This window comes from Corylus avellana, chromosome ca1, assembly GCF_901000735.1.
Source record: "Corylus avellana chromosome ca1, CavTom2PMs-1.0".
Classification (NCBI taxonomy): Eukaryota; Viridiplantae; Streptophyta; class Magnoliopsida; order Fagales; family Betulaceae; genus Corylus; species Corylus avellana.
In genome coordinates this window covers 628250-650984 of record NC_081541.1, presented here as the reverse complement: position 1 = coordinate 650984, position 22735 = coordinate 628250, and the positions used below count along the sequence as shown (strand labels likewise).

The following is a 22735-nucleotide window of genomic DNA, read 5'->3' as shown; positions in this document are numbered from 1 at the left end:
AGTGCACTAACATAATCTAATATTTTTTTTAGAGGAGAGAGAATGATAGAGACTTGTTAGTTGTTAGTACTGATTTCATATTTGGTAAGCGAACGCCGAACAATATTTACCAAATTAACAACTCACTAAATATGCTCATTTTGGTCCCATTTTAGTCTTAGAGCACTTTCATTTCATCAAACTATTTAAAAAAGTTAAAAAGCTAAAATGCATCCAAAAAATACAAAACATTCTCTCTCATCTTACTTATTTTTTCCAATATGTTATTTTTATATTAAAATTTTGAAAATTATAACCGCAATGGCCATTTGGAAAATAAAATTTTTCATAGATATGATTGTTGGAGAAAAAAACAAAAGGTTTTTAAATCTTTAAATCAATCACCTTCACTGTTAAGAAATTTTTTTTTTTTAGTAACTCGAGCAGGTAACAAGTTAAATATCTTTTATAGTAATATAAAATTTGTAAAAGTAAGAAAACAAAAACAAAAAAGAAATACAGGTAAGCAACCCAATGAAAGGATCACAATTAATGGTCTTTAAAAGGTTGGAAGTAACGTTACAATGAGGCAGAGTGTAACGTAATTGACATTTGTTCTAGCCGCTACATCATGACTGGTCCGGGTTCTATTCATCCAAGACACAGAAATAAACTCATATTTTATTTTCCAATGGTTAAAACTTAGAAGCTACACCTAGAAAAATAAATGCAAAAAGATAATGCCACATTACCTAACTTATTACAGCTACTAATATCTTTTAGAGTATGGACGTCGTCGCCATCCACACCTCAGCTAACTTGGCCAATGCAACACGAGAGGAGCCTCCCTCTTTCACGGCTGCCACAGCATCATCTCTCATGCATGAAACCCTCTCTCTCACCTCTTTACCTGCTTCCGAGTCCATTAACTCCCTCACTCGCTTCTCCAACTCGGCCGCACTCACCAACCCGTCTTCCGACCCGTTCACTGTCAACGCCACCTTCAATTCCTTCACTAATACCAACCTGGTCATCCTTTGCTCCGCATACAAAGGCCACCCAACCATCGGCACGCCGCCACACACCGCTTCAAGCACTGAGTTCCACCCGCAGTGAGTCACGAACCCACCCACCGAGCCGTGGCTCAGAATTTCCACCTGTGGAGCCCATTGCGTCTCCACAAAACCCCTCTCCTTGGTCCTCTCCAAGAAACCGTCTGGCAACAACTCATCCAAATTTGGCTCTTTGTTTTTTTCTGGTGGTGGATTTCTCACCACCCACAGGAACCTTAGGCCACTGTTTTCTAATCCTACTGCCATTTCTCTCAATTGTTTCGCAGAAAACAATCCCATGCTTCCAAAACACAGGAACACGACGCTTTGACTCGGTTGCGAGTTTAGCCAATTCAAACACTCGTGCTGATCATCATCTCCGTCTTGATTGCTGCCTGAAATCAAAGGTCCAATGCAAAATATTGGCGGAGTCGGTCCATCTGGCACACACAGTCCATCCGATATTGCCCCAATTGCTTTTCTTTCGAGCTGGTCGAACGTGTTGACGATTAGTCCATTTGATTTGGCCATGTTGATTCCAGTGTTCAAGGAATACTCATACACCTTAGAATTCCGATCTAATGCAGTTTGTGGCATGTCTGAAGCCAGGGTCGGCGGTAAGCCGGGAATATCAAGAAGTATATTATTGAGGTCTTTAAAGCTTTTGTCGATGGTTTTATGCAAAGTGGAGCGGTATAGAAAGATGCTTAGACCGCTTGCGCTAGAGGTGAAGAAATAGTACGTTGGAATACTAAGGTTTGCGGCCACTTCAAAGGCAGCATCACAGAAGAAATCAATGATAAAGGCTTTGAGGTTGGAAGTCTGGGAGATGGTTTGGAGGGTTTGGTGGAGATTTGGGTTGTTGAGGCGTGGGAATAAGAAGAGGGATTCTAATGGGGAAGGAGTGGAAGGGACTTCGGAGATAGGGGGCAGATTGACGGCGGCCATGTATTGGGCGGTAGAGCTGGCTGCATATTGGGCGTTGGCGGCAGAATTTGTGTTTTGTGTGCTTAAGACGATGATTGTGACGGAGAAAGATGGGTAAAGTCTGAGTATGAGCTTTCCAAGCTCCACCATGGAAATTAAATGGCCTCTTCCGGGAGAAGGGTACAGGACTATCACATCCTCCATATTTTTACACGGATTGAGTACTTTCACGAACCATGGGTGCTTGAATGTTTATATAAACTCCAAGGGTAGAAAAAATAAAATGCATAACATTACAAACTTACCCCTACACAAGAATTGATTCTTCCTTACTTTTTCTCTTTTAAATGCTGATTTATTTTATGGCAATATTGATACACGTACTCTTATTATTTACAATTTTAAATGCGCATGGTCCATGGATAGCATTTTTCCGTGTAAATTCGCAATAATTATTGTACTTTTTTTTTTTTTTTTAATCAACGACGACGACACACACGCAATAAGACAGGAAATGGGATTGGGTCGGTTGGGAAAAATAAGCATAGCAGGATCTCTAGTGGAGAAGTAAATGATGGCAACTAGACAAAACCAGTTGAGAAAACCTGGTAGAAAAACCTTCGCAATTATCTGCTACGTGGAACTTTCCTTTGCCACACAAAACAGAAACGGCAGTTCAACAAAAATTCGTTTCAAGTCGTGAAATAAGAATTAGAAGAAAAAATAAAAAAATAAAAAAATGAAATAAGGACCACTCTTCATAAGGCCTACCAGTCTACTTAATGAGAATGGACCGAATGGTTGATTTACTTTATGACAATGGGCTCCATTTGTTACTACTTTTTAGATGCTTTATTTTTGTCTTATGAAGAATTTAAAAAACTTTTGAGAGGATGTTTTTTTGTTGTTTCTTAATAAAAAAATCTAATGTTACGTAAGGATTAAAAAAATAAAAAACAAAAAACAAAAGCAATTTTAGCAAAGTGCCCTATTGAAAGCGCTATATATTATCAAACCTCCCACATCCCATATTCATAATACGGAACACACACTTGAAAGTTATCGGGTTTCTATACCCAATTAATTAGCTAACCACGAAAAGCCATAACTTGTCTGAATATTTTATTATATATACTTCAACTTCTTTACATTTTTTTTGTGTGAACATTATGGAGAAGGTTATAGTCCTATACCCCTCTGAAGGCAGAGGCCACCTAATCGCCATGGTAGAGCTTGGCAAGCTCATACTCAAACATCACCCATCTTTCTCCATCACAATCTTCGTCTTAAACACACATTCTGCGTCCACCGCCCAACACGTAGCCAGCTCTACCGCCCAATACATGGCCGCCGTGGAAGCCGCCACCCCATCCATCACCTTCCTCCACCTCCCCCCCATCTCCGGCGTCCCTTCCACTCTTTTCCCACCAGAATTGATGTACTTAGTCCCACGCCTCAACAACCCAAATGTCCACCAAGCCCTCCAAACCATCTCCCACACCTCCAAACTCAAAGCCTTCGTCATTGATTTCTTCTGCGATGCTGCTTTCGAAGTGGCCGCAAACCTTAGCATCCCTACTTACTATTTCTTCACCTCAAGCGCAAGCGGTCTAGCAGCCTTTCTGTACCATCCCACTCTCCATAAAAACCTGGATAAAAGCTTCAAAGATCTCAATCATATGCTTATTGATATTCCCGGCTTACCGTCTATCCCGGCTTCAGACATGTCGAAAGCTACTTCAGATCGCAGTTCTAAAGTTTATGAGTATTTCTTGGACTCAGCAACCCACATGGCCAAATCAAATGGACTTTTAGTGAACACGTTCGAGCTGCTCGAGACAAAAGCTATCAAGGCATTATCGGATGGGCTATGTGTTCCAGATGGGCCGACCCCACCAATATTCTGCATTGGACCTTTGATTTCAAGCAGCAATCAAGACGGAGATGATCATCAGCACGAGTGTTTGAATTGGCTAAACTCGCAACCGAGTCGAAGCGTTGTGTTTCTTTGTTTTGGGAGCATGGGATTGGAATTGTTTTCGGCGAAGCAGTTGAGAGAGATAGCGGTAGGATTAGAAAACAGTGGGCAGAGGTTCCTGTGGGTGGTGAGAAATCCAGCCACAGATAATAACAAAGAGCCAGATTTGGATGAATTATTGCCACAAGGTTTCTTGGAAAGGACCAAGGATAGGGGTTTCGTGGTCAAGCAATGGGCTCCACAGGCGGAGGTACTGAGTCACGGCTCGGTGGGCGGGTTCGTGACTCACTGCGGGTGGAACTCTGTTCTTGAAGCGGTGTGTGGCGGCGTCCCGATGATTGCTTGGCCATTGTATGCGGAGCAAAAGATGAACAGGGTGGTTTTGGTGAAGGAATTGAAGGTGGCGCTGGCGGTGAATGAGTCGGAAGACGGGTTGGTGAGTGCTGCCGAGTTGGAGAAGCGAGTGAGGGAGTTAATTGTGTCGGAGGCAGGGAGAGAGGTGAGGGATAGGGTTTCAGGCATGAGAGATGCTGCTGTGGCAGCCGTGAAGGAAGGAGGGTCCTCTCATGTTGCATTCGCCGAGTTGGCTGAGTTGTGGTTGACGACCACGTGCTAGGCTGCTAGCTTGTTTCACCGGCCCGTCTCATCAAGAATTTGTTGTTGTAGAGTTGTAGTAATGACTGGTTTCCTAAAATCCATAATTAGCTTTATTGCTTAATCAAGGCTATTGGTTTTAGCAGCTTATTTATTTATGCAAACGAATGTTTAATTATTAGAGAGGGACGAACTCTTTTTTTTTTTTTTTTTCTTCCACAGTCTGTTGCAAATAAAGATGACACGAAGCAGGGGCGAACTCAATTCAATGGAAATGCATGTGATTTACTGTCAACTCAGGAACAAAGCTCGTAATTACTGTCAACTCGCGTACCCTCCTGATGACACACGAAGTAATAGTGGCCATAATAATATTGTACGAATTTTGCTCAGGTACGTCAAACTTTTAAGTTAAAAACCCATTAACATGGGATCCTGATCCTCAGATGCATCTGCAGCGCCTTTGGCTTTGAGGGTGACAAGCGACGTGCTGATGAGACAATCCATGTGGTGACAGCTGATAGATAATTGAATTATGGAGCTTTGTTTGGGCGGGGGAGTAAATACGGATGGAGACGTGTAGTTATTGAGAATAGTATTTGTATTCGTATATGTTTTTTATTTTTTGCGTTTGCATAATTACTATGATTATTATTTGCTATTCCCATATAATGTAATAAACCTTAAAGTTGTAATTTTCTGTTTCTAATAAATACAAAAATATATTTTAATTTTTTTTTAAGAAAATAATAAAAACACTGGCTACAAAACCAACACTCAAACGGCTTGTTTACCGAGAGAGAAAAACAATAGATTACTAACAACTAGAGATTAGCCTATGAATTCTCATATAGATTTTAAATTATTAACTGAACGCTATTATTTAGATCACATTTGCTAATTATTTTGCTAAAAAATTTGTATTTCATACATTATTTAAGTTTCTGTGTCGTCTATTTATAGTTGGCAAAGGAAAAGAACATTTGAAAAATAATAATAATAAAATAATAACATATAAGCCAATTAAATCAGAACAATTATATATATATAAGGAATTTAAATGCTACCTTAAAATTGTTATTTGCGTCCACACATGCAGATAGTGAAATAGTAGATACCTGCACATTATTTCAAAAAAAAAAAAAAAAAAAAAAAGATACCTGCACATAATATTAAAGAAATGTGTATATTTCTTTTTTTTCTTTTTTTTTTAATTACTAATGAATTTGTTAGTCTCATATATTCAATGATGAATTTACACATCTTATATGAAAATAGACAAAAAAAAAAATTGTAGGATCATGAAAACAAACATTTCTATATGCAATTGGTTCAAGTGGGGAGAAATTGGATGGGTTTGAGTTTAACTAGATATAGAGTGCGTTTTGTGAATTCACAAGAATAATATGCATTTTTATAATATATCGCAAAACGTAAGGTGTTTAGCATTGTGATTTAAAAAGTACTTAATTTAGAATAAAAATAAAAATATGCGATTTTTATAAGCAGTCTAAGGGGTGCTAATTTGAAAAAATGCGAATTTAAACCAAAATCACGATTTCGCATAACAAATATTTGATGAAAAAGTAATTTTTAACATGTTTTACCAAATACCTATGTAATTTTAAAAAGTAATAATTTCAAAAAAAAAAAAAATTTAAATCATACTTATTGAAACCACAATCTTAAACAAACACATAATATGTTTATTAAACGTGTTATATGGATCAGATTGGGTGACCATTTATTTAACCTGTATGTGATGGTTGAATATTTTGGCCCATTAAATTATAAATTTAATGGGCCAAATACGAATTTAAAATATAGCCCTATACTTATAATTTAACACCACACAAATCCAACCCATTATCTCGAATTGCCACTTCTAGCCCAGTGTCGCCAAGCCAACATCGGCCGGTCTTCTCCAACCTTACAGCTATAATTGTTAGATTAAAACATATCTTAATCTAAAATAAGACTATATATATTTAGATCTAAAAACGTTATATTCACGCGGTGTCCTGATTACTTGCAAATGTGAAATTCCATTCACCCAAATACGCGAAACTGGTAGACATAGGTAGATAATGAAGCTATGTTTATTCACTCGAAAGAAGAAAATCAAAATTATGTTTTTATTTCCTTTCTATGTGTTTAATTAAAGGCTAGAAAGTGCAAATCAAGCCTATAACAAACAAGGCAGATAATATAAGCACTCCACTCAACACTGCTTCCACGACTCAGCGAATTTGGCTAAAGCCATACGAGACGATCCACCCTCACTGAGTGCAGCCTTGGCTTCATTTTTCATAGACAAGGTTCTCTCCCTGATCGAGTTGCCTTCCTCCGAGTCCATCAACTCTCTAACTCGCTTCTCCACCTCGTCTGCACTCACAAACCCATTCTCGGACTCGTTCATTGGCAAAGAGATTCTTATTTCCTCCACCAATATCACCCTATTGAACCTTTGCTCAGCGTAGAGCGGCCAAGACACCATCGGCACGCCCGCGCACACTGCTTCCAGCACCGAGTTCCAGCCGCAATGAGTCACAAACCCACCAACTGAGTCATGGTTCAACACAGCCACCTGTGGGGCCCAAGACTTCACTACCAGGCCCCTCTCTTTTGTCCGTTCCAAGAAACCCGGAGGAAGCAACAGATCCAAGTCCGGCTCGGGTTGGGCTGTGACGGCCAAGCCATGTTCCTGAGTGGGTGGATTCCGCACCACCCACAAGAATCTCAAGCCACTCCTTTCCAATCCAATGGCTATCTCCTTCAACTGTTCGATTGAGAACAACCCCAAGCTTCCAAAACATAAAAAGACTACGCTTCCGCTCGGTTGCAAGTCAAGCCACCTTAAGCACTCCGGCACGACTTCTTCGCTGCCACTCCTACTGGCCGCTATCAGAGGTCCTATGCAGAAAATAGGTGGTGTTGGGCCGTCCGGGACGCATAGCCCTTCTGATATTGCTTTGTTAACTCTTGGCTCCAGCGATTCAAAAGAATTGATAATTATTCCTGCTGATTTCGCCATGCTGAATGCGCAGTTTAGAAAGCAGTCGTAGGCCGGATCGTTACGGTCAAGTAGTGGTTTCGGCGTGTCGCCGGAAGGTATGGGCGGTACGCCGGGAAAGTCAATAAGGGTGTTAAGATCTTTGAAGCTTTTGGTGGTGGCGTTGTGCACGATGGGGAGATATAGGAAGCAAGAGAGACTACTGGCACAGGAAGTGTGAAAGTAGTAGCCAGGGATGTTGAGTTCGGTTGCAACAGAGAGAGCGTGAAAGCAGAAGGCGTCCATGATGAGCGCGTGGATGGTGAAGGTTTCGGAGATAGATCGGAGAGATTGGTGGAGATTGGGGTTGTTTAGGCGGAGGAGCTCAAAGGTAAGTGTTTCATGGTTGGGAGAGGAGGTGGGAGGGAGATCTACGTTGGGGAGATTGTGAAATGTGATGGAGGGGATGGTGGCAGAGACAGTGGCTATGTATGGAGCGGTGGAACCGGCGTTGTAAGGTTGGGGGGCAATGAGTATATGTATGGTTAGTGAAGGCTGGTGGGTTAGTATGAGTTTGGCAAGCTCTACCATGGAGATCAGGTGGCCTATTGCCGGTGTTGGGAACAGAACTATTGCCTCCTCCATAGCTGCCTGAGTATTTTTGTGTGGTTAAGACAACTAGGTTCAACGGAGAAGCTGGCTGAGTTTTTTTTGATGTGCGTTAAATGTGCATAGGTTCAGTATTGGGGGTAGAGTTTTTTAATTTTTAATTTTTATTTTAGTAGGCTACAAGTCAGTGACAGTGATGATGAAGGTGTTGGTATTAGTTCTTTTCCCTGGGCGGCTTAGATTAGGAAGTAGTACCAAAACCGAAGGAATCTTGGAATATTTAATTTTCTTTTGGTGGCCAAGTCAAAGTCAAGCAATAGTGTAAAGTATGGTCTTTGGAAACAAAGCATATAGCATAAAGGAGATTCATTGGATATGGACAATGTCAGTTTCAAAAGCAGAATGATGAAGAGATGGACATTGTGCGGCCCCATCTCTCCACAAGCTTCCTCACCCAGAAGACTTCGTGGAAGTAATCCGAGTCTTCTCTCTCTCAATTGAAAAATTGCTTCACTCATTGCTGACATCATAGCGACCTTCACATCATATTGGGACGCATTATCAGTTATCACCACCTCTTTCTCCTTCTATTAAACAGAATTTAACGAACCAATGGCAATGAACTTATTTGGCTTTAAAAAATAAAAAAAAATCTATTAACAGAAGGCGTTGTTTGGCTGATCAAGAAATGAAAAAGGAAGCTACAAAAGTTTTATACTATAAATGTAATAACTTTGTTTTGTTAACAAAACTTTAAAGATGTAAGAATTGAAAAACCTTTAACATTTCTCATATATTAACAATATGTCGTTTATGTTAAATTATTAGTTATCTCAAAAGATTAAGCTGATAAAAAGAGGCAAATTTAATTACTTAATTATTACTTTAACAATTTCAACGAGTAAAGCGGTAAGCCTTTTTAATATGCTTGGTTTGTAGGTATCACACTCATTAGCATGGATAACTTGATCGGTTTAGATTGACTCATTGAGTGATGCGTATTTAGATAGAAAATTCATTCCTCTGAAAGCAATATGTTTGTTTATTTTATTGAAGCCGATTTCATAAGTAAAATGGATCAAGTTGTTATTTTTTGCTTCCTTTTAAGTAGAAAATTGAAAAAATAAAATAAAAAAATTATGCCCATGGCAGCATGGCTGGTGTTGGGTACAGAACTATTGCCTGAGTTTTTTGTGTGGGTATATTGGGACAACAGTATTTTATTTATTTTTTATTTTTTGCCCTGGGCCGCTAGATCTGGAGCTCAGTGCACGTTGATGGCTAGTAGTACCAAAACCGAAGGACTCCTGAAAAAACAATGTCATTTTGTTTTGTATCCAAATCAAACAAACTAAAAGCATATACCATAAAAGAATATTTTTTCTAAGGAAAAAAGAAAAAGAAAAAGAAAAAAACAAGAAAGTGTACCACAATCAAATGCTATTTAGCTAGAACGCATTAAAGTGGTTGACTGGGTTGTGAATGGAATGGTTCAGGTGCAATACCTCAAAGCATGGCGAGTTTAACATTCTTGAGTTATTTGAATTTATCACACAACTACTTTTTTGGCAGAATTTCCTCCGGCACTCAACTTTAAAGTTTTAGTGCACTGAGTTTCATTGGGGACCATGATCTTTGTGGACCTCCACTTACGTCCAGCTGCGTTGGAGATGACTCATCCCTTGGGCCAACACCAAATGTTGATGATGAAGGTGGCGAGAGCGTTGGGTGGGTTGAGATGAAGTGGTTTTATATGGGCATGCCATTTGGATTTGTAGTGGGGTTTTGGGGTGTATTTGGTCCATTGGCATTCAGCAAGGCTTGGAGATCTACTTTCTTTAAGTTTTTGGATGGCATCAAGTATAAACTCTTTGGTAGTGTTTGAAAGAGTTAAAAAAAAAAAGGCAAGGCCATGCGCTCGAGTAATGGACAAAGAGAAGAAGTGTTTTTTTTATTCAATAAAGCTTTGTTTTCCTAATTATTTTGGTTGCCCTTTCTATTTTCTGTACAACTCTTTGTTATGGTCCAATATTATTCAATAAAGGGAAGTGAGTTTCTATAAGCTAAAAATACTATAATTTTTATAAATCTATAATATGGAAATTAAATTACTTAAAAGTTAGATACATGGATCTATTATTACAAATGTCAAAGGAATTGATCGTAGAAGCAGAAAAACAGTCTCTTCCATTTGATCCTAATCTTATGTACATTAAACAATAATTATTAAACATGTATATTAAAAACACAAATAATTATGAAAGTTGTGTATCTTTATAGATAGAAAGAAGACATTTTTCTTATTTAATTATAACTCTAATTCATCAAAGTGGGCCAATAAAGTAAACATGTACCACGTGAATGTGAGCCAATAATGTTGTCCACCCGACTCAACACGGCTTCCACGACTCAACGAGTTTGGCTAATGCCACACGAGAAGATCCACCCTCTTTGACTGCAGCCTTCGCATCATTTTGGACACACGAGGTCCTCACCCTGATCGAGTTACCTTCCTCCGAGTCCATCAACTCTCTAAGTCGCTTCTCCACTTCTGTTGCACTCACAAACCCATTCTCGGACTCGTTCATTGGCAAAGCAATTCTTATTTCTTCCACCAATATCACCCGATTTAACTTCTGCTCAGCATAGAGCGGCCAAGCCACCATCGGCACGCCCGCGCACACCGCTTCCAATACCGAGTTCCAACCACAATGAGTCACAAACCCACCAACTGAGTTGTGGTTCAACACGGCCACTTGTGGGGCCCAAGACTTCAGTACCAGGCCCCTCTCCTTTGTCCGGTCCAAGAAACCCAAAGGAAGCAACAGATCCAAGTCCGGTTCAGGATGGGCTATAACGGCCGAGCTATGTTCCTGAGTGGGTGGATTCCGCACCACCCACAAGAATCTCAAGCCACTTCTTTCCAATCCAATAGCTATCTCCTTCAACTGTTCCATAGAGAACACCCCCAAGCTTCCAAAACATAAAAAGACTACGCTTCCACTAGGTTGCAAGTCAAGCCACCTTAAGCACTCCGGCACGGCCTCTTCGCCGCCACTTCTTTTGTTACTACCAGGTGCTATCAACGGTCCTAGGCAATAAATAGGTGGCGTGGGACCTTCTGGGACGCACAGCCCATCTGATATTGCTTTGATAACTCTTGGCTCCAAGGATTCAAAAGTGTTGACAATTATTCCGGCTGATTTAATCATGCTGACTGAGCAGTCCAAAATGTTCTCATAGATCTTTTCATTGCGGTCAAGTAATGGTTTTGGCGTATCCGAGGTTGATATGGGTGGTAAGCCAGGAATGTCAAGAAGGGTGTTAAGGTCTTTGAAGCTTTTGGTTGTGGTCCTGTGCATAGTGAGGAGATATAGGATGTAAGCGAGAATACTGGCGCCGGAAGTGTAAAAGTAGTAGCCAGGGATGTTGAGGTTGACTGCAACAGAGAGAGCGTGAGAGCAGAAGGAGTCCATGATGAGCGCGTGGATGTTGTAGGTTTTGGAGATGGATAGGAGAGATTGGTGGAGATTGGGGTTGTTGAGGCGGAGGAGCTCAAAGGTAAGTGTTTCATGGTGGGGAGAGGAGTTGGAAGGGAGATGAACGTTGGAGAGATTGTGAAAGGTGATGGAGGGGGTGGTGGCAGAGATAGCGGCTATGTATGGAGCAGTGGAACCGGCGTTGTAAGGCTGGGGGGAAATGAGTATGTGTATGGTGAGTGAAGGGTGGTGGGTGAGTATGAGTTTGGCGAGCTCTACCATGGAGATCAGGTGGCCTATGGCTGGCGTTGGGTACAAAACTATAGCCTCCTCCATAGCTGCCTGAGTTTTCTTGTGTGTTTGGCTCAACGGAGAAGATGAGCTTTCCTTTCACTACCCAACAAGCCTTCCTTTCACTCTTGTGGGGGCAGAGTAGATGGGGAGTAATAATAACCCAATTGGGCCTTGGGGACCGTTGCCTATGATTGTGCTTACCACGTAGCATGAAATGAAATATACTACCTACCGTCTTGGAATCAAATTAAAATAAATCAAAGGCAAGCCATAATCCTAATAAATCATGTACGTGTCCCTTAAAAAGTAAAGATACTGCCTTGGAATCAAACATACATATGGTTACAGGGAGCCTAAAATGGAGAACTCCGAGTGAATAATATTCATATAATTATGGATAAATAAGGCATGTGTCTAAGAAGAATAGAAAAATAATGCCCTTGTTAGAGCATCTTCAACCACCTTTCAAATAGTTGATTCAACCACCTTTCAAACAGGTGATTCAAGTTATATTTAACTATTATATGCTATTTTAATACTCCAACAGATCCTCTAATGTAAAAGTTTTTGAAAAATTTGATTTTTATTTATTTTTTATTTTTTATTCTTTTCACTCTTCCTTCATTCCTCTTTCTCCCTACAATAAAATATATAAATAGAGAATAGAATAAAGAATTTGTTGAATTGTACATAGCAAAAACGAGTAGCTAATTTAAAAAATTTTACTTTTTCTGTAGTTACTTTAACTACTATTGTTGGAGATGCTCTTAGAGCTTTAGCCTTCGGCTGCTGATGGCTTAGGGCTCATTTAGAGCTTGAACCTCAAATGAGCCTATGTTTCTACCCATCACTAATTCACACTACATTTCAATGTTCTTTTTCTTACTCAAGGATATTATGTTAAATAAAGTTCAAACTCAGAGCATTCGTCTTAATAATATGTTAAATCACTATTTATTCTAAGTTGATAGGAAGAGATGAATTTTCATTTAATTTATATTTTAATACTCTCCCTTGATAACTTATACCCAACACATAAAATATTTAATTAAAATATAAAGCAAATGATGAGGACATAATTCGAATTCAGGATTTTGCTTTGATATCATGTGAAGCCCAACCCAACCATTACAATTGTAGAAACTATGCCTTAAAAGAAAATAGTTATTTAGAAAAAAGGAGGCAGAAGATAACAACATTTTGTTAATCTAAAACTAATAAACAAGGCACGTCTCAAAGAGTCTGGTTATTTGTACTAACTAAATGAGGTCACAAACAAGGTGAGCCAGGGACAGGATCCTTAGCAATTATAAATTCCTGTTACTATCTCTGCCCCATCATTGGGCAAGGGTCTATGAAAAGGGACTCCTCTACCTGAGCAAGATCCCACTCAGGCAGGGAGCACCCTACAAGTTTTCATGCCCCGTCTTTAGGAAGGAAAGGAAAAGGATCCAAATCAAAGTTAGGGCAGAGCACATAGGATGCCACTTCCAGTAGGACCAGTACACCCCAAAGTAATCACACAACCGGGAGCTCATGGCTCTCGATCAGGACATGCGTATGCTTAAAATCGAGGATAGAAAGATTTAAGCAAACCTAGAAACTCAAAAGTCATTTTGATTTAAGAGCAAAGGGGTTCTGATACTGGAATTACATGAAGTGTCAATTTTGAGCAAAATAAAGTACACACATAATTAAAAGGAAGAACTAAAAAGAAGAGAGAGCGAGTTTCCTTGCATTCCTGCACAAACAACCACACCAACAAAGCTTGAAAACAGAAGGACTAAAAACATTTAAGGAGCAAAATCGCACACTCAATTACAATATATGCGATTAGAGTAAGACTCTTAGATCTCCCACTGCTTCATCTCCATACCATCAGGAGGACTTCCCTCCACCTTCTTTGAACCCACTTCTGTCCAGTTTGTGGAGAGCACTGTCTCATTTGACTCGACCTGTGTAATATTGAAACACACATTACAAAGCCGTGTACAGAAAGCAATAAAGACACGGGAAACAAATTCACCAAATAGTTTATAAAACCCTCATATCATCGTCAAGAAAGGCATAAAAAACAATATTGGATTTGACATATATTATGAATCAACATATATTAAACATAAGACTAAAAGTCTTACAAATGATTTTTTTCATGGCCCTTCTGGTGTCCTCATCAGCATCTGAGTATATGTTTTGGAAAAATTTGTTTAAAGCTGCATCACCATCAAGCTTTTCATCTTTCTCCTGAAATTGAAAATAAATAAATAAATAAATATGAAAGTGCACCAACAAACATGAGGAAGCCCTTTGTAAAAAAGATTAATAAATACACTTTTAGTACCTGAAATTTGGCCTTAGTTTCAATTTCGTCTTTGCACAACTTAAAAGAGAGTGATGTTGTCCTTCAATCCATCAACAATGAACTGCATTACGTGACAGACAGTTAATCATGACACATTAGTCTGATGTCTGCCACGTGCAATTCAATTGGATGAAAATACCATATTACTCCTTTTTAAATTGTTTAGGGACAAATTTGGAACTTTTTGAATATCAATGAGAATATTCGAACATGGAAAAAATTTAAGGGACAAAAGTGTATTTCAACCCAAAATAAAATAGGTCAGAGGCTTTGAAATCCAGTAACTGCATAAATAATAGCAGGAATCACGCTTATAACTCAGCCAATGTTTTAACAATTACAATGTTCAAGATAACAAATTTGGTGTAGGTCAGTGGCGGATCCACTGGGTGCCTTGGGGGTGCCGTGGCACCCCCAAGGATTTAAATTTTTTTTTTTTTTAAACCCACTGCACCCTCAAAAAAAAAAAAAAATTTAGAAATCCTTGGTGCGGCGTGCGGGAGACTGCTGAGTGCTGAAGAGTTGGTAAAATTATAAATTTTTTTTTTTTTTTTTGAGGGTGCCGTGGGTTAAAAAAAAAAAAAAAACACCCCCAAGGTACCAAGTGGATCCGCCACTGTTGTGATGCATATATTGTGTGAATTATCAAATTTTTAGGGTGAAAAAATTTTTTAAGACGCCAAAAAAATTTTAGCGGCACCCCCGATGTTAAATAGCCGGATCCGCCACTGGTGTAGGTACACATGTTTTCTGATAGCCCAACCCAGTTAAGCCTATCAGCTTCGAGCCTGGCTATCTAAAACTCTGTCCAAGCCTGCCCAAGTAAGGGCAGGGCCAACTTGGGCTGCCAGGGCAATGTATCCAAAAAAAAAAAAAAAAAAAAATTGGAAGTTAACACAAATCAAAGAAAGGCAGCTACGACTTTAAAAATGAATGATTATTGTATAGACTTTTATGCATTGGGCTTCATTTTTTCAGGTCATACGTACATTTCGGAGTCTCTGCATTTTAATTGGTCCTTCAACTGATAACCGCGCACTTCACGTAATCTACCCTCAAGCGTACAAGATGAGTTACGACTTTTAGACGACCAAAATTAAAAGTCACCCACCAACCTTCACTCACCACATAAAAGCGCCAAAAAAATGTCTTTTATAATAATAATAATAATAATAAAAATAAGTAAAAAGACTCGACAAAAATAAAATGATAGAGGTCATTTGACATCGGTGACCGAGCCAAAATTTTAGTTTGCTAAAAATAGTTTTAAAAAAATTACTAAAAATATTAAAGAATATAAATGACAATTCAAAAATTTATTATCGTTTAAAACATAAAAATATAACTTATAATGTATTTATTTTTTTCATACTCCGCGTTAATTTATTCATTTTTTCTCGATTAATTTTCATATAAAATTGCTGCACAAAATTTAATTATCGTTAATGAAGAAGGAAATATTGTAAAAAAAAAAAAAAAGAAAAAAAAAAGAGTTGTTAACTCAAAAGGACAAAGCCTTTAATTTCTTTTGTTACTATTTATACACAATTTCCCAAAAAATTAAACATCAAAACATTCTAATTTTTTTTACTTTTTATATCTCATTATTCACTTTTTATTACTAATCAAATAAAATAAAAAAATCACTATAAAATAAAACTTCTTTCACTTTTTCATATCACTTTTTTTTTTTTTTTTTAATCAAAAATCCTTACTTTTTTTTTTTTTTTTTTTTTCACATTAATCTATATCAACTACAGTCTACGGTGTTTAAAGAAAACACTTTGCCAAATAGAGCCGAGAGCACAGTCCATATAGAACATTGGTGAGAACCCTACAGAAATTGAAGCGAGGATTCCTCTTGATGTAACAAACACAAAAGATTCCTCAAGTCAAGGTATCGACAATAAATAGGAAGACAAATTGGACACAACAATTTAGAGCACTCCTTGCAGCATCATCAAAATCATTTCTTGCTTATTTTGGTGAGGCAATTTAATCAAAATGGCTTAAATGTCCACTTTTCAGCTTCACTACTTTTTTTTTAAAAAAAAAAAAAAATAGTGAGGTGAACAGTAGTTACTAAATTTAAAAATTACTATTCATTCACCTATTGATTAAACAACTCATTTCTCTCTTTTCCTTTAATAGTTAAAAAAAAGGTATAAACAAATCATTAAAGAAGAATATTTAAATAGAATAGTGAAAGTAGATTGTTAAAATAGTGAGGTTGTTGAGGTGTTCTAAAAAAGTAATTTATTTAAATAATTAAAAATATACTTTTGATTATTTTGATGAGGCTGTTAGGAATACTCTTATGCTTCACCATTCACCAATATTATTAAACGCTAGAAACCTTTTTTTTTTTTTTAAGTGTTTACAGTTAGAAGTTGAAGTAGTCCAATGCATAAAAGTCTAAAGAAAAATATCAATTATTAAATGCTAGCCGCGTTTGTTCGAGTCTTTAGACTTGAGTGGCCAATAATATCCATGAAAGAAAAATATCAATAACTATCAATTATTAAATGCTAGCCGCGTTTGTTGTTCGAGTCTTTAGACTTGAGTGGCCAATAATATCCATTAAAGAAAAATATCAATTATTAAATGCTAGCCGTGTTTGTTCGAGTCTTTAGACTTGAGCGGCCAATAACATCCATTATCAACTTTGGCCGGCTGTCCGTAAGAAAGCTAAAGGTTTAAAGGTAAAGAAAATATGCGTACACAATGAGTGGTGTGTTTGGCAAAGAACTGGACCCATCGGACTTAAAATTTAAATTAAAACCAATATTTTTACCTTTTATATCACATTAATTACTTTTTATTATTATTTAAATAAATAAAAAATCACTACAAAATAATTTTTTTTTTTTTTTTTCACTTTTTTATATAAAACATTTTAACTTTTTTTCTCACATCAATTAGATTTAGTACAATTCCAATCAACTTCTTCAAATCTACTCCTTTGCCAAACATAGCCGAGTAATTGAAATCATAGCCCACCGTGGTGCGTGGACAAAATAAATTAATCCCCGGCTGTTGCTAGTAGCCCACCTTGGCCACCTGGATTCTGGTAAGAGGATGAGAAACTAGAAAGCTAGATGTGGAGTTTTTTTCTTTATGACGGACTCTGTTTGGCTGTTCACTAAATGAAAGTGAAAGCTTAAAAGAAAAGAAAAGAAAATAAAAAAATGGATGTTAGGATGTATTTAATTTTCTTTGTTAGGGAAACTAAAACATGATTTGTAATCAATGTGGTTGCTGTAATTTTCTTTAGAACTATACTTTTTCAAGTCATACATAATAGAAAGTCACGGTTTACACCAATAGTAGTATTGGACTACTACTTCACCTTCTAACTGTAAAGACTTCAAAAAAAAAAAAAAAAAAAAAAAAAAACGCTGCTAGTGTTTAATATCATTGGTGGAGCATAAATAAATTGCAGTGTCCAATTTGTCTTCCTATTTAGTGTCGAGACCTTGACTTCTAACCAACTTTTGTTTTTGTTTTTTGATGGCCATTAATTATATATAGTGAGTGAAGGCTGGTGTGTGATTATTAGTTTGGCAAGCTCTGTAACAGGTCGATCAATCGGTCTATGGCTGGCCACTGGTGTTGGGTACAAAACTATAGCCTCCTCTATGGCTGCCTCAGTTTTTCGTGTGTACGTGTGTAGGCTCAATGGAGAAAGTTATAGAGTAATGTTATAATTTATTTTTGTGTCCTCTAAAATTGACGTATTTTTTAAAATTACCATTAGATTAATATTGAGAGATATGAATATTGACTTGTAACATTACAAGAAGGTTAATAGGTTACATTGTTGAGAGACTAGAGTTTTCTATTCTTTTGTTTTGGTCGTCTAAAAAGTCCTAACTCCTAACTCATGTTGTACGCCTGAGGGCAAATTCCGGGAAGTTGAAGGACCAAAATTAGAAGACTCCAAGCAAATGCAAATGAGAAAATTATGCGTGGGTGGGTGGGAAGTTGGATTTTGTATAAAACGACCTTGCAGAAGTCTTGCCCACCGTGATGAATGGGCAAATTAAAGTAAGTCTTTGAGAGAGCCGACAAAGGACATTGTATATGGACAATGTCACTTTCAAAAGTAATTAAAAGAATGTGTGCCACAATCAAATGCTCATCATGATTTATGCAAACCATAAATTTTTTTTTTTTTTAATTTTATTATTTGAAAGTTTATATAAACAATTTGGGTCAATAACAGATTCGACTAATGCGTGAAGAAATGAATAATACTCTATCAATATATTGATGGAGCATTACCATTGTTCCAAAATTTAACACACCAATAGCAATGAACAATAAAGGGTTTGAAAAAAATGAATCTATTACAAAGGGTGCTGTTTAGCTGTTCAAGAAATGAAAATCAAATTGAGATCATGATTTGACATCATTTTCTGTCTGTTATATTAAGAAGAAACCTCACTTCAATTTCTACCGGAATTTTGATGCCGGGCAGAACTATGATTGTTCTGACAGCGTATGATAACAGCTTAAATTAAAAATTCAAGACTAAAAAGGAAACTCAAGAAGAGAAATAAAATAAAATAAGGGTTAGGGGAGAAAGACCCAAGACGTCACAAAGAAGCAAAAACTCTAAGAATCTGAAATTTTCTTGATATTTCAAAAGTTTAAGCTAATAGGAAAAAGTAAATTTAATCACTTAATCAATACTTTAACACTCCCATTCACGTGTGGGCTCAAACTCTCTTTTAATAGGTAAGAACCAATACGTGGAATATTTAATTTAAATGAGGGTGAATTAACGGAGTCAAGGTTCGATATAGGACCTTTGGCTCTGATACCATATTAAACTACCAATTATGCTTAAGTTGATAGGAAAAAATAAATTTAATCACTTAATCAATACTTTAACAATATATATGTTAAGTTTTGAGTATTCTCCAAGCAAAATACTCGCGGAAAGAGAAAAAAAAAATAAATAAATAAATAAAAAATATCCATAAACTTGGAGATAAAGAAAAATACTTATTGAGAAAGTAAAAAGATATTATTCTACAAATAATCGAATGTGAGGTTGATCATTATTGAATTTTAATATATTGATAATTTTAAATTTGGGAAGGAAATTGCAATAGGTTTTGCAGTTGATACTCAAAGCAGTAAATGCTAAATAAAATGTGGCAAGAAAATTGTCCCTTAAAATGTAAATATAGTGCCTTGAAATTAAATACAATACAAATGGTTAGAGGGATAGCATAAAATGGAGAAGTGGAGTCTCGAAATGAATAAAATTGGAAGAATTATGGATAATTAATAACATTAAAGGTCCATTAATTAATTGTATACACATTTTCTTAATTTAGACCTTTAGCTTTCTAGCGGGATATTATTGGTCACTCAGTTTGGGGTGGAGACCTTCAAGTCTACAAGACATTTAATAATTGATATTTTCTTTAGACTTTTATGCATTTCACTTCACTTTCCCAAGTCATTGGCTTTGGCTTCACCTTCCAAGTGTAAAGACTTCAAAAGAGGCGGCTAGACTTTAATTGTTGACGAGAGTCGAGAACTTGACTTAAAGAATCTTTTATGCCTGTTTACGTCAAGAGGAATCCTCATGTCAATTACTTAAAGGGTCTCATTAATATGGACTGTGCTCTCACCTTTTGAGACGTAACAACTCTTTTTTGCAATATTGGGACGCATTTCCACCACCTCTTTTTCCTTCTATTAAACAGAATTTAACAAACCAATGGCAATGAACTTATTTGGCTTTAAAAAAAAAAAAAAAAAATCTATTAACAGAAGGCGTTGTTTGGCTGTTCAAGAAATGAAAAAGGAAGTTACAAAAGTTTTATACTATAAATGTAATAAATTTCTTTTGTCAACAAAACTTTAAACATGATTTTTGAGAATTGAAAAACCTTTTAACATTTCTCATATATTAACAATATGTCGTTTATGTTAAATCACAAGTTATCTCAAAAGATTAAGCAGATAGAAAAAGGTAAATTTAATTACTTAATCATTACTTTAACAATTTTAACGAGTAAAGCGATAAGCCTTTTCAATATGCTTGGTTTGTACGTATCACACTCATTAGCATGGATAACTTGATCGGTTCAGATTGGGTGATGCGTATTTAGATAGAAAATTCATTTCTCTGAAAGCAATATGTTTGTTTATTTTATTGAAGCCGATTTCATACGTAAAATGGATCAAGTTGTTATTTTTTGCTTTCTTTTAAGTAGAAAATTAAAAAATAAAAAATAAAAAAATTATGCCCATGGCTGGTGTTGGGTACAGAACTTGTAACATCCCCAGTCCGTTAAGACTGAGTTTGCCACTTTTCTTCTTTTTCAACAAAAATTCTTGCAAAGATCTATAAGGTCTATCAGAGTACTTGATTTTAAAAGATACAATAAATGCGTAAAACATTTTTTTTCAAGAGATTTTATTACAAGCGAAATTAGAAAACATTAAACTTTAGTTGCGGAATATCATATCATTACAATAACTTATATGAAAAGACTTTGAAAATTAATAATTATTCCCACCCCATTCCGGCCTCCTATTCCAGCATCCTTTCTACCTGAAAACAAGAAATAAAACTGAATGAGCCCAAAGGGGGCCCACCAAGTAAAATCCACAACCATAAATAGTTTTACTCCTTGTTCTCAGTTTTGAAAATCGTTTTCGCAAATAAATATAATTCTAGCCATAATAATATCTGTATGTACGGTTGCATCTCCCGTAATATATACATACTATTACATCTAGTAATAGATCATCGTTGTAAATCATCTTTATAAATCATCATCATAATGCATCATTATAAATAATCATTATAAATCATCATAGCATATCATCGTTGAAAATATAGTATCATTTTCTCATAATAGGCCCATGTACACTATTACCCCTGTGCACGAGGGTTGCGGGTCCTTGTGACCATGGCACTGAACTGTGGCCACAGCCATGCCCGACCGTCAATTAACTCTTTCTTTGTGCACTCAACGGTCTAGTTGATGGAATACCACCTTCTGGCATAGCCTCCTTCAGTGGTTTCGCCTCCATCCGAGTATCGGTACCGAACTCTCATCTTATCTTATCTTGGGGCCAAAAATACTCTCCTCCATACATGTGCCCTCATTTCATAAAGATTTATCTCATCTCTTGTACTTTTCTTTGTACTTCTTTTGATGCATCTTAGGGCAACATGTAGGAGGGTTTATCATCTTTTTTTTCTTTCTTATAATCATCATCATTTCTCAACTTTCTTTTCTTAAAATGGAAACTTTTCCAAATATAAACTTGTTGTGCTTAAAAAGCCTTTAAAGAAATATAAACTTTCTAAATAATTTTTTTAGAAATCCTTCATGCATGCAACATAACTTCATAATACGTAAATAAAATAATCATTTACAATTTGATACAAGAATATATAAATAGCATGACATGAAGTAATTTTAGAAGGGGTAGTGAATTTACTTACCTCTAGACTGAAGCTAAAAGTGGTATGAAGGAATCCAGTTGCTCCAATATGACTAATACCACTAGTATATCTTTTGAAACTAATTTCTAAAGTCCGCTATCTCTTGTGTTCTTTCTTTCTTGTAGCGCTTGGTCTCGCCCTTTCTCTCTCTGTTCTGAGTAAACACTCTTAGAAAGAAGAAAGACCGAGTAAAAAGCGGAAGAAGGAAGAATATATGCAAGAGATGGGGGAGGAGATGAGTGGTGAAAATTCTGAAGGAGAAGAGCTCTATTTATAGGAGAAAATCAAACACTATTCTACCGTCAATTTACAATTATACCCTCATTTTACTATTTCACCAACCCTATACTATTTCACCAACCCTATACTATTCTACCTACCCTATACTATTCTACCTTCTTATTCTACCATCCTTATACCTACCATTTACTATCCTATTATTTCACCAATTACTATTCTCTAATTACCACTCTCATAAATTTCCCAAGAATTAAAATCCTTAGCTACAATGGATATTAAAATAACATCATTATCAAAATAATCTATTTAAATAGCTTTGAAAATTCTGGGACACTACAGAACTACTGCCTGAGTTTTTTGTGTGGGTATATATATTGAGACCACAGTTTTTTTTTTTTTTTTTTAGCCCTGGGCGGCTAGATTTGGAGCCCAGTGCACGTTGATGGCTAGTATTACCAAAACCGAAGGACCCTTGAAAAATAATGTCATTTTGTTTTGTATCCAACTTTTTTGTGATAAAAACTTGAATTCTCATTAAATCAACTCAGAAGGCACAGATCCAATACGATCCGCCTCTAAAATTCCACAAATACATTCAGGAGGAACAGAGCCCCACTCATGATCCATGGTTTCTGACATCGCCAGACTAGCTAAAGCATGGGCAGCCCAATTGATCTTGCGTGGGATATAAACCATCTCCCAGCCCGGCATTCCCAGCAATGAGAGTTTTATATCGGCCACTAGGTGAC

General features: G+C 36.8%; 4 protein-coding genes across 4 annotated transcripts; 1 reads left to right on the top strand and 3 right to left on the bottom strand.

Moving 5' to 3' along the window:
* Positions 1-638: 638 nt before the first annotated feature.
* Positions 639-2290, bottom strand: LOC132175688 (anthocyanidin 5,3-O-glucosyltransferase-like). Its single transcript, XM_059587713.1, has one exon. It carries the CDS (start codon positions 2160-2162, stop codon positions 759-761), a length of 1404 nt encoding a protein of 467 aa, XP_059443696.1. The 5' UTR covers positions 2163-2290; the 3' UTR covers positions 639-758.
* A 732-nt stretch (positions 2291-3022) lies between these two features.
* On the top strand, positions 3023-5200 carry LOC132175661 (anthocyanidin 5,3-O-glucosyltransferase-like). The gene is made up of 3 exons (XM_059587679.1): positions 3023-4609; positions 4753-4923; positions 4989-5200. The coding sequence occupies exon 1, from the start codon at positions 3128-3130 to the stop codon at positions 4550-4552; it is 1425 nt and encodes a 474-aa protein (XP_059443662.1). The 5' UTR covers positions 3023-3127; the 3' UTR covers positions 4553-4609; positions 4753-4923; positions 4989-5200.
* A 1447-nt stretch (positions 5201-6647) lies between these two features.
* On the bottom strand, positions 6648-8491 carry LOC132175677 (UDP-glycosyltransferase 88A1-like). The gene has a single exon (XM_059587702.1). It carries the CDS (start codon positions 8165-8167, stop codon positions 6752-6754), a length of 1416 nt encoding a protein of 471 aa, XP_059443685.1. The 5' UTR covers positions 8168-8491; the 3' UTR covers positions 6648-6751.
* A 1895-nt stretch (positions 8492-10386) lies between these two features.
* Positions 10387-12108, bottom strand: LOC132175643 (UDP-glycosyltransferase 88A1-like). The gene has a single exon (XM_059587655.1). It carries the CDS (start codon positions 11944-11946, stop codon positions 10522-10524), a length of 1425 nt encoding a protein of 474 aa, XP_059443638.1. The 5' UTR covers positions 11947-12108; the 3' UTR covers positions 10387-10521.
* Positions 12109-22735: the final 10627 nt, after the last annotated feature.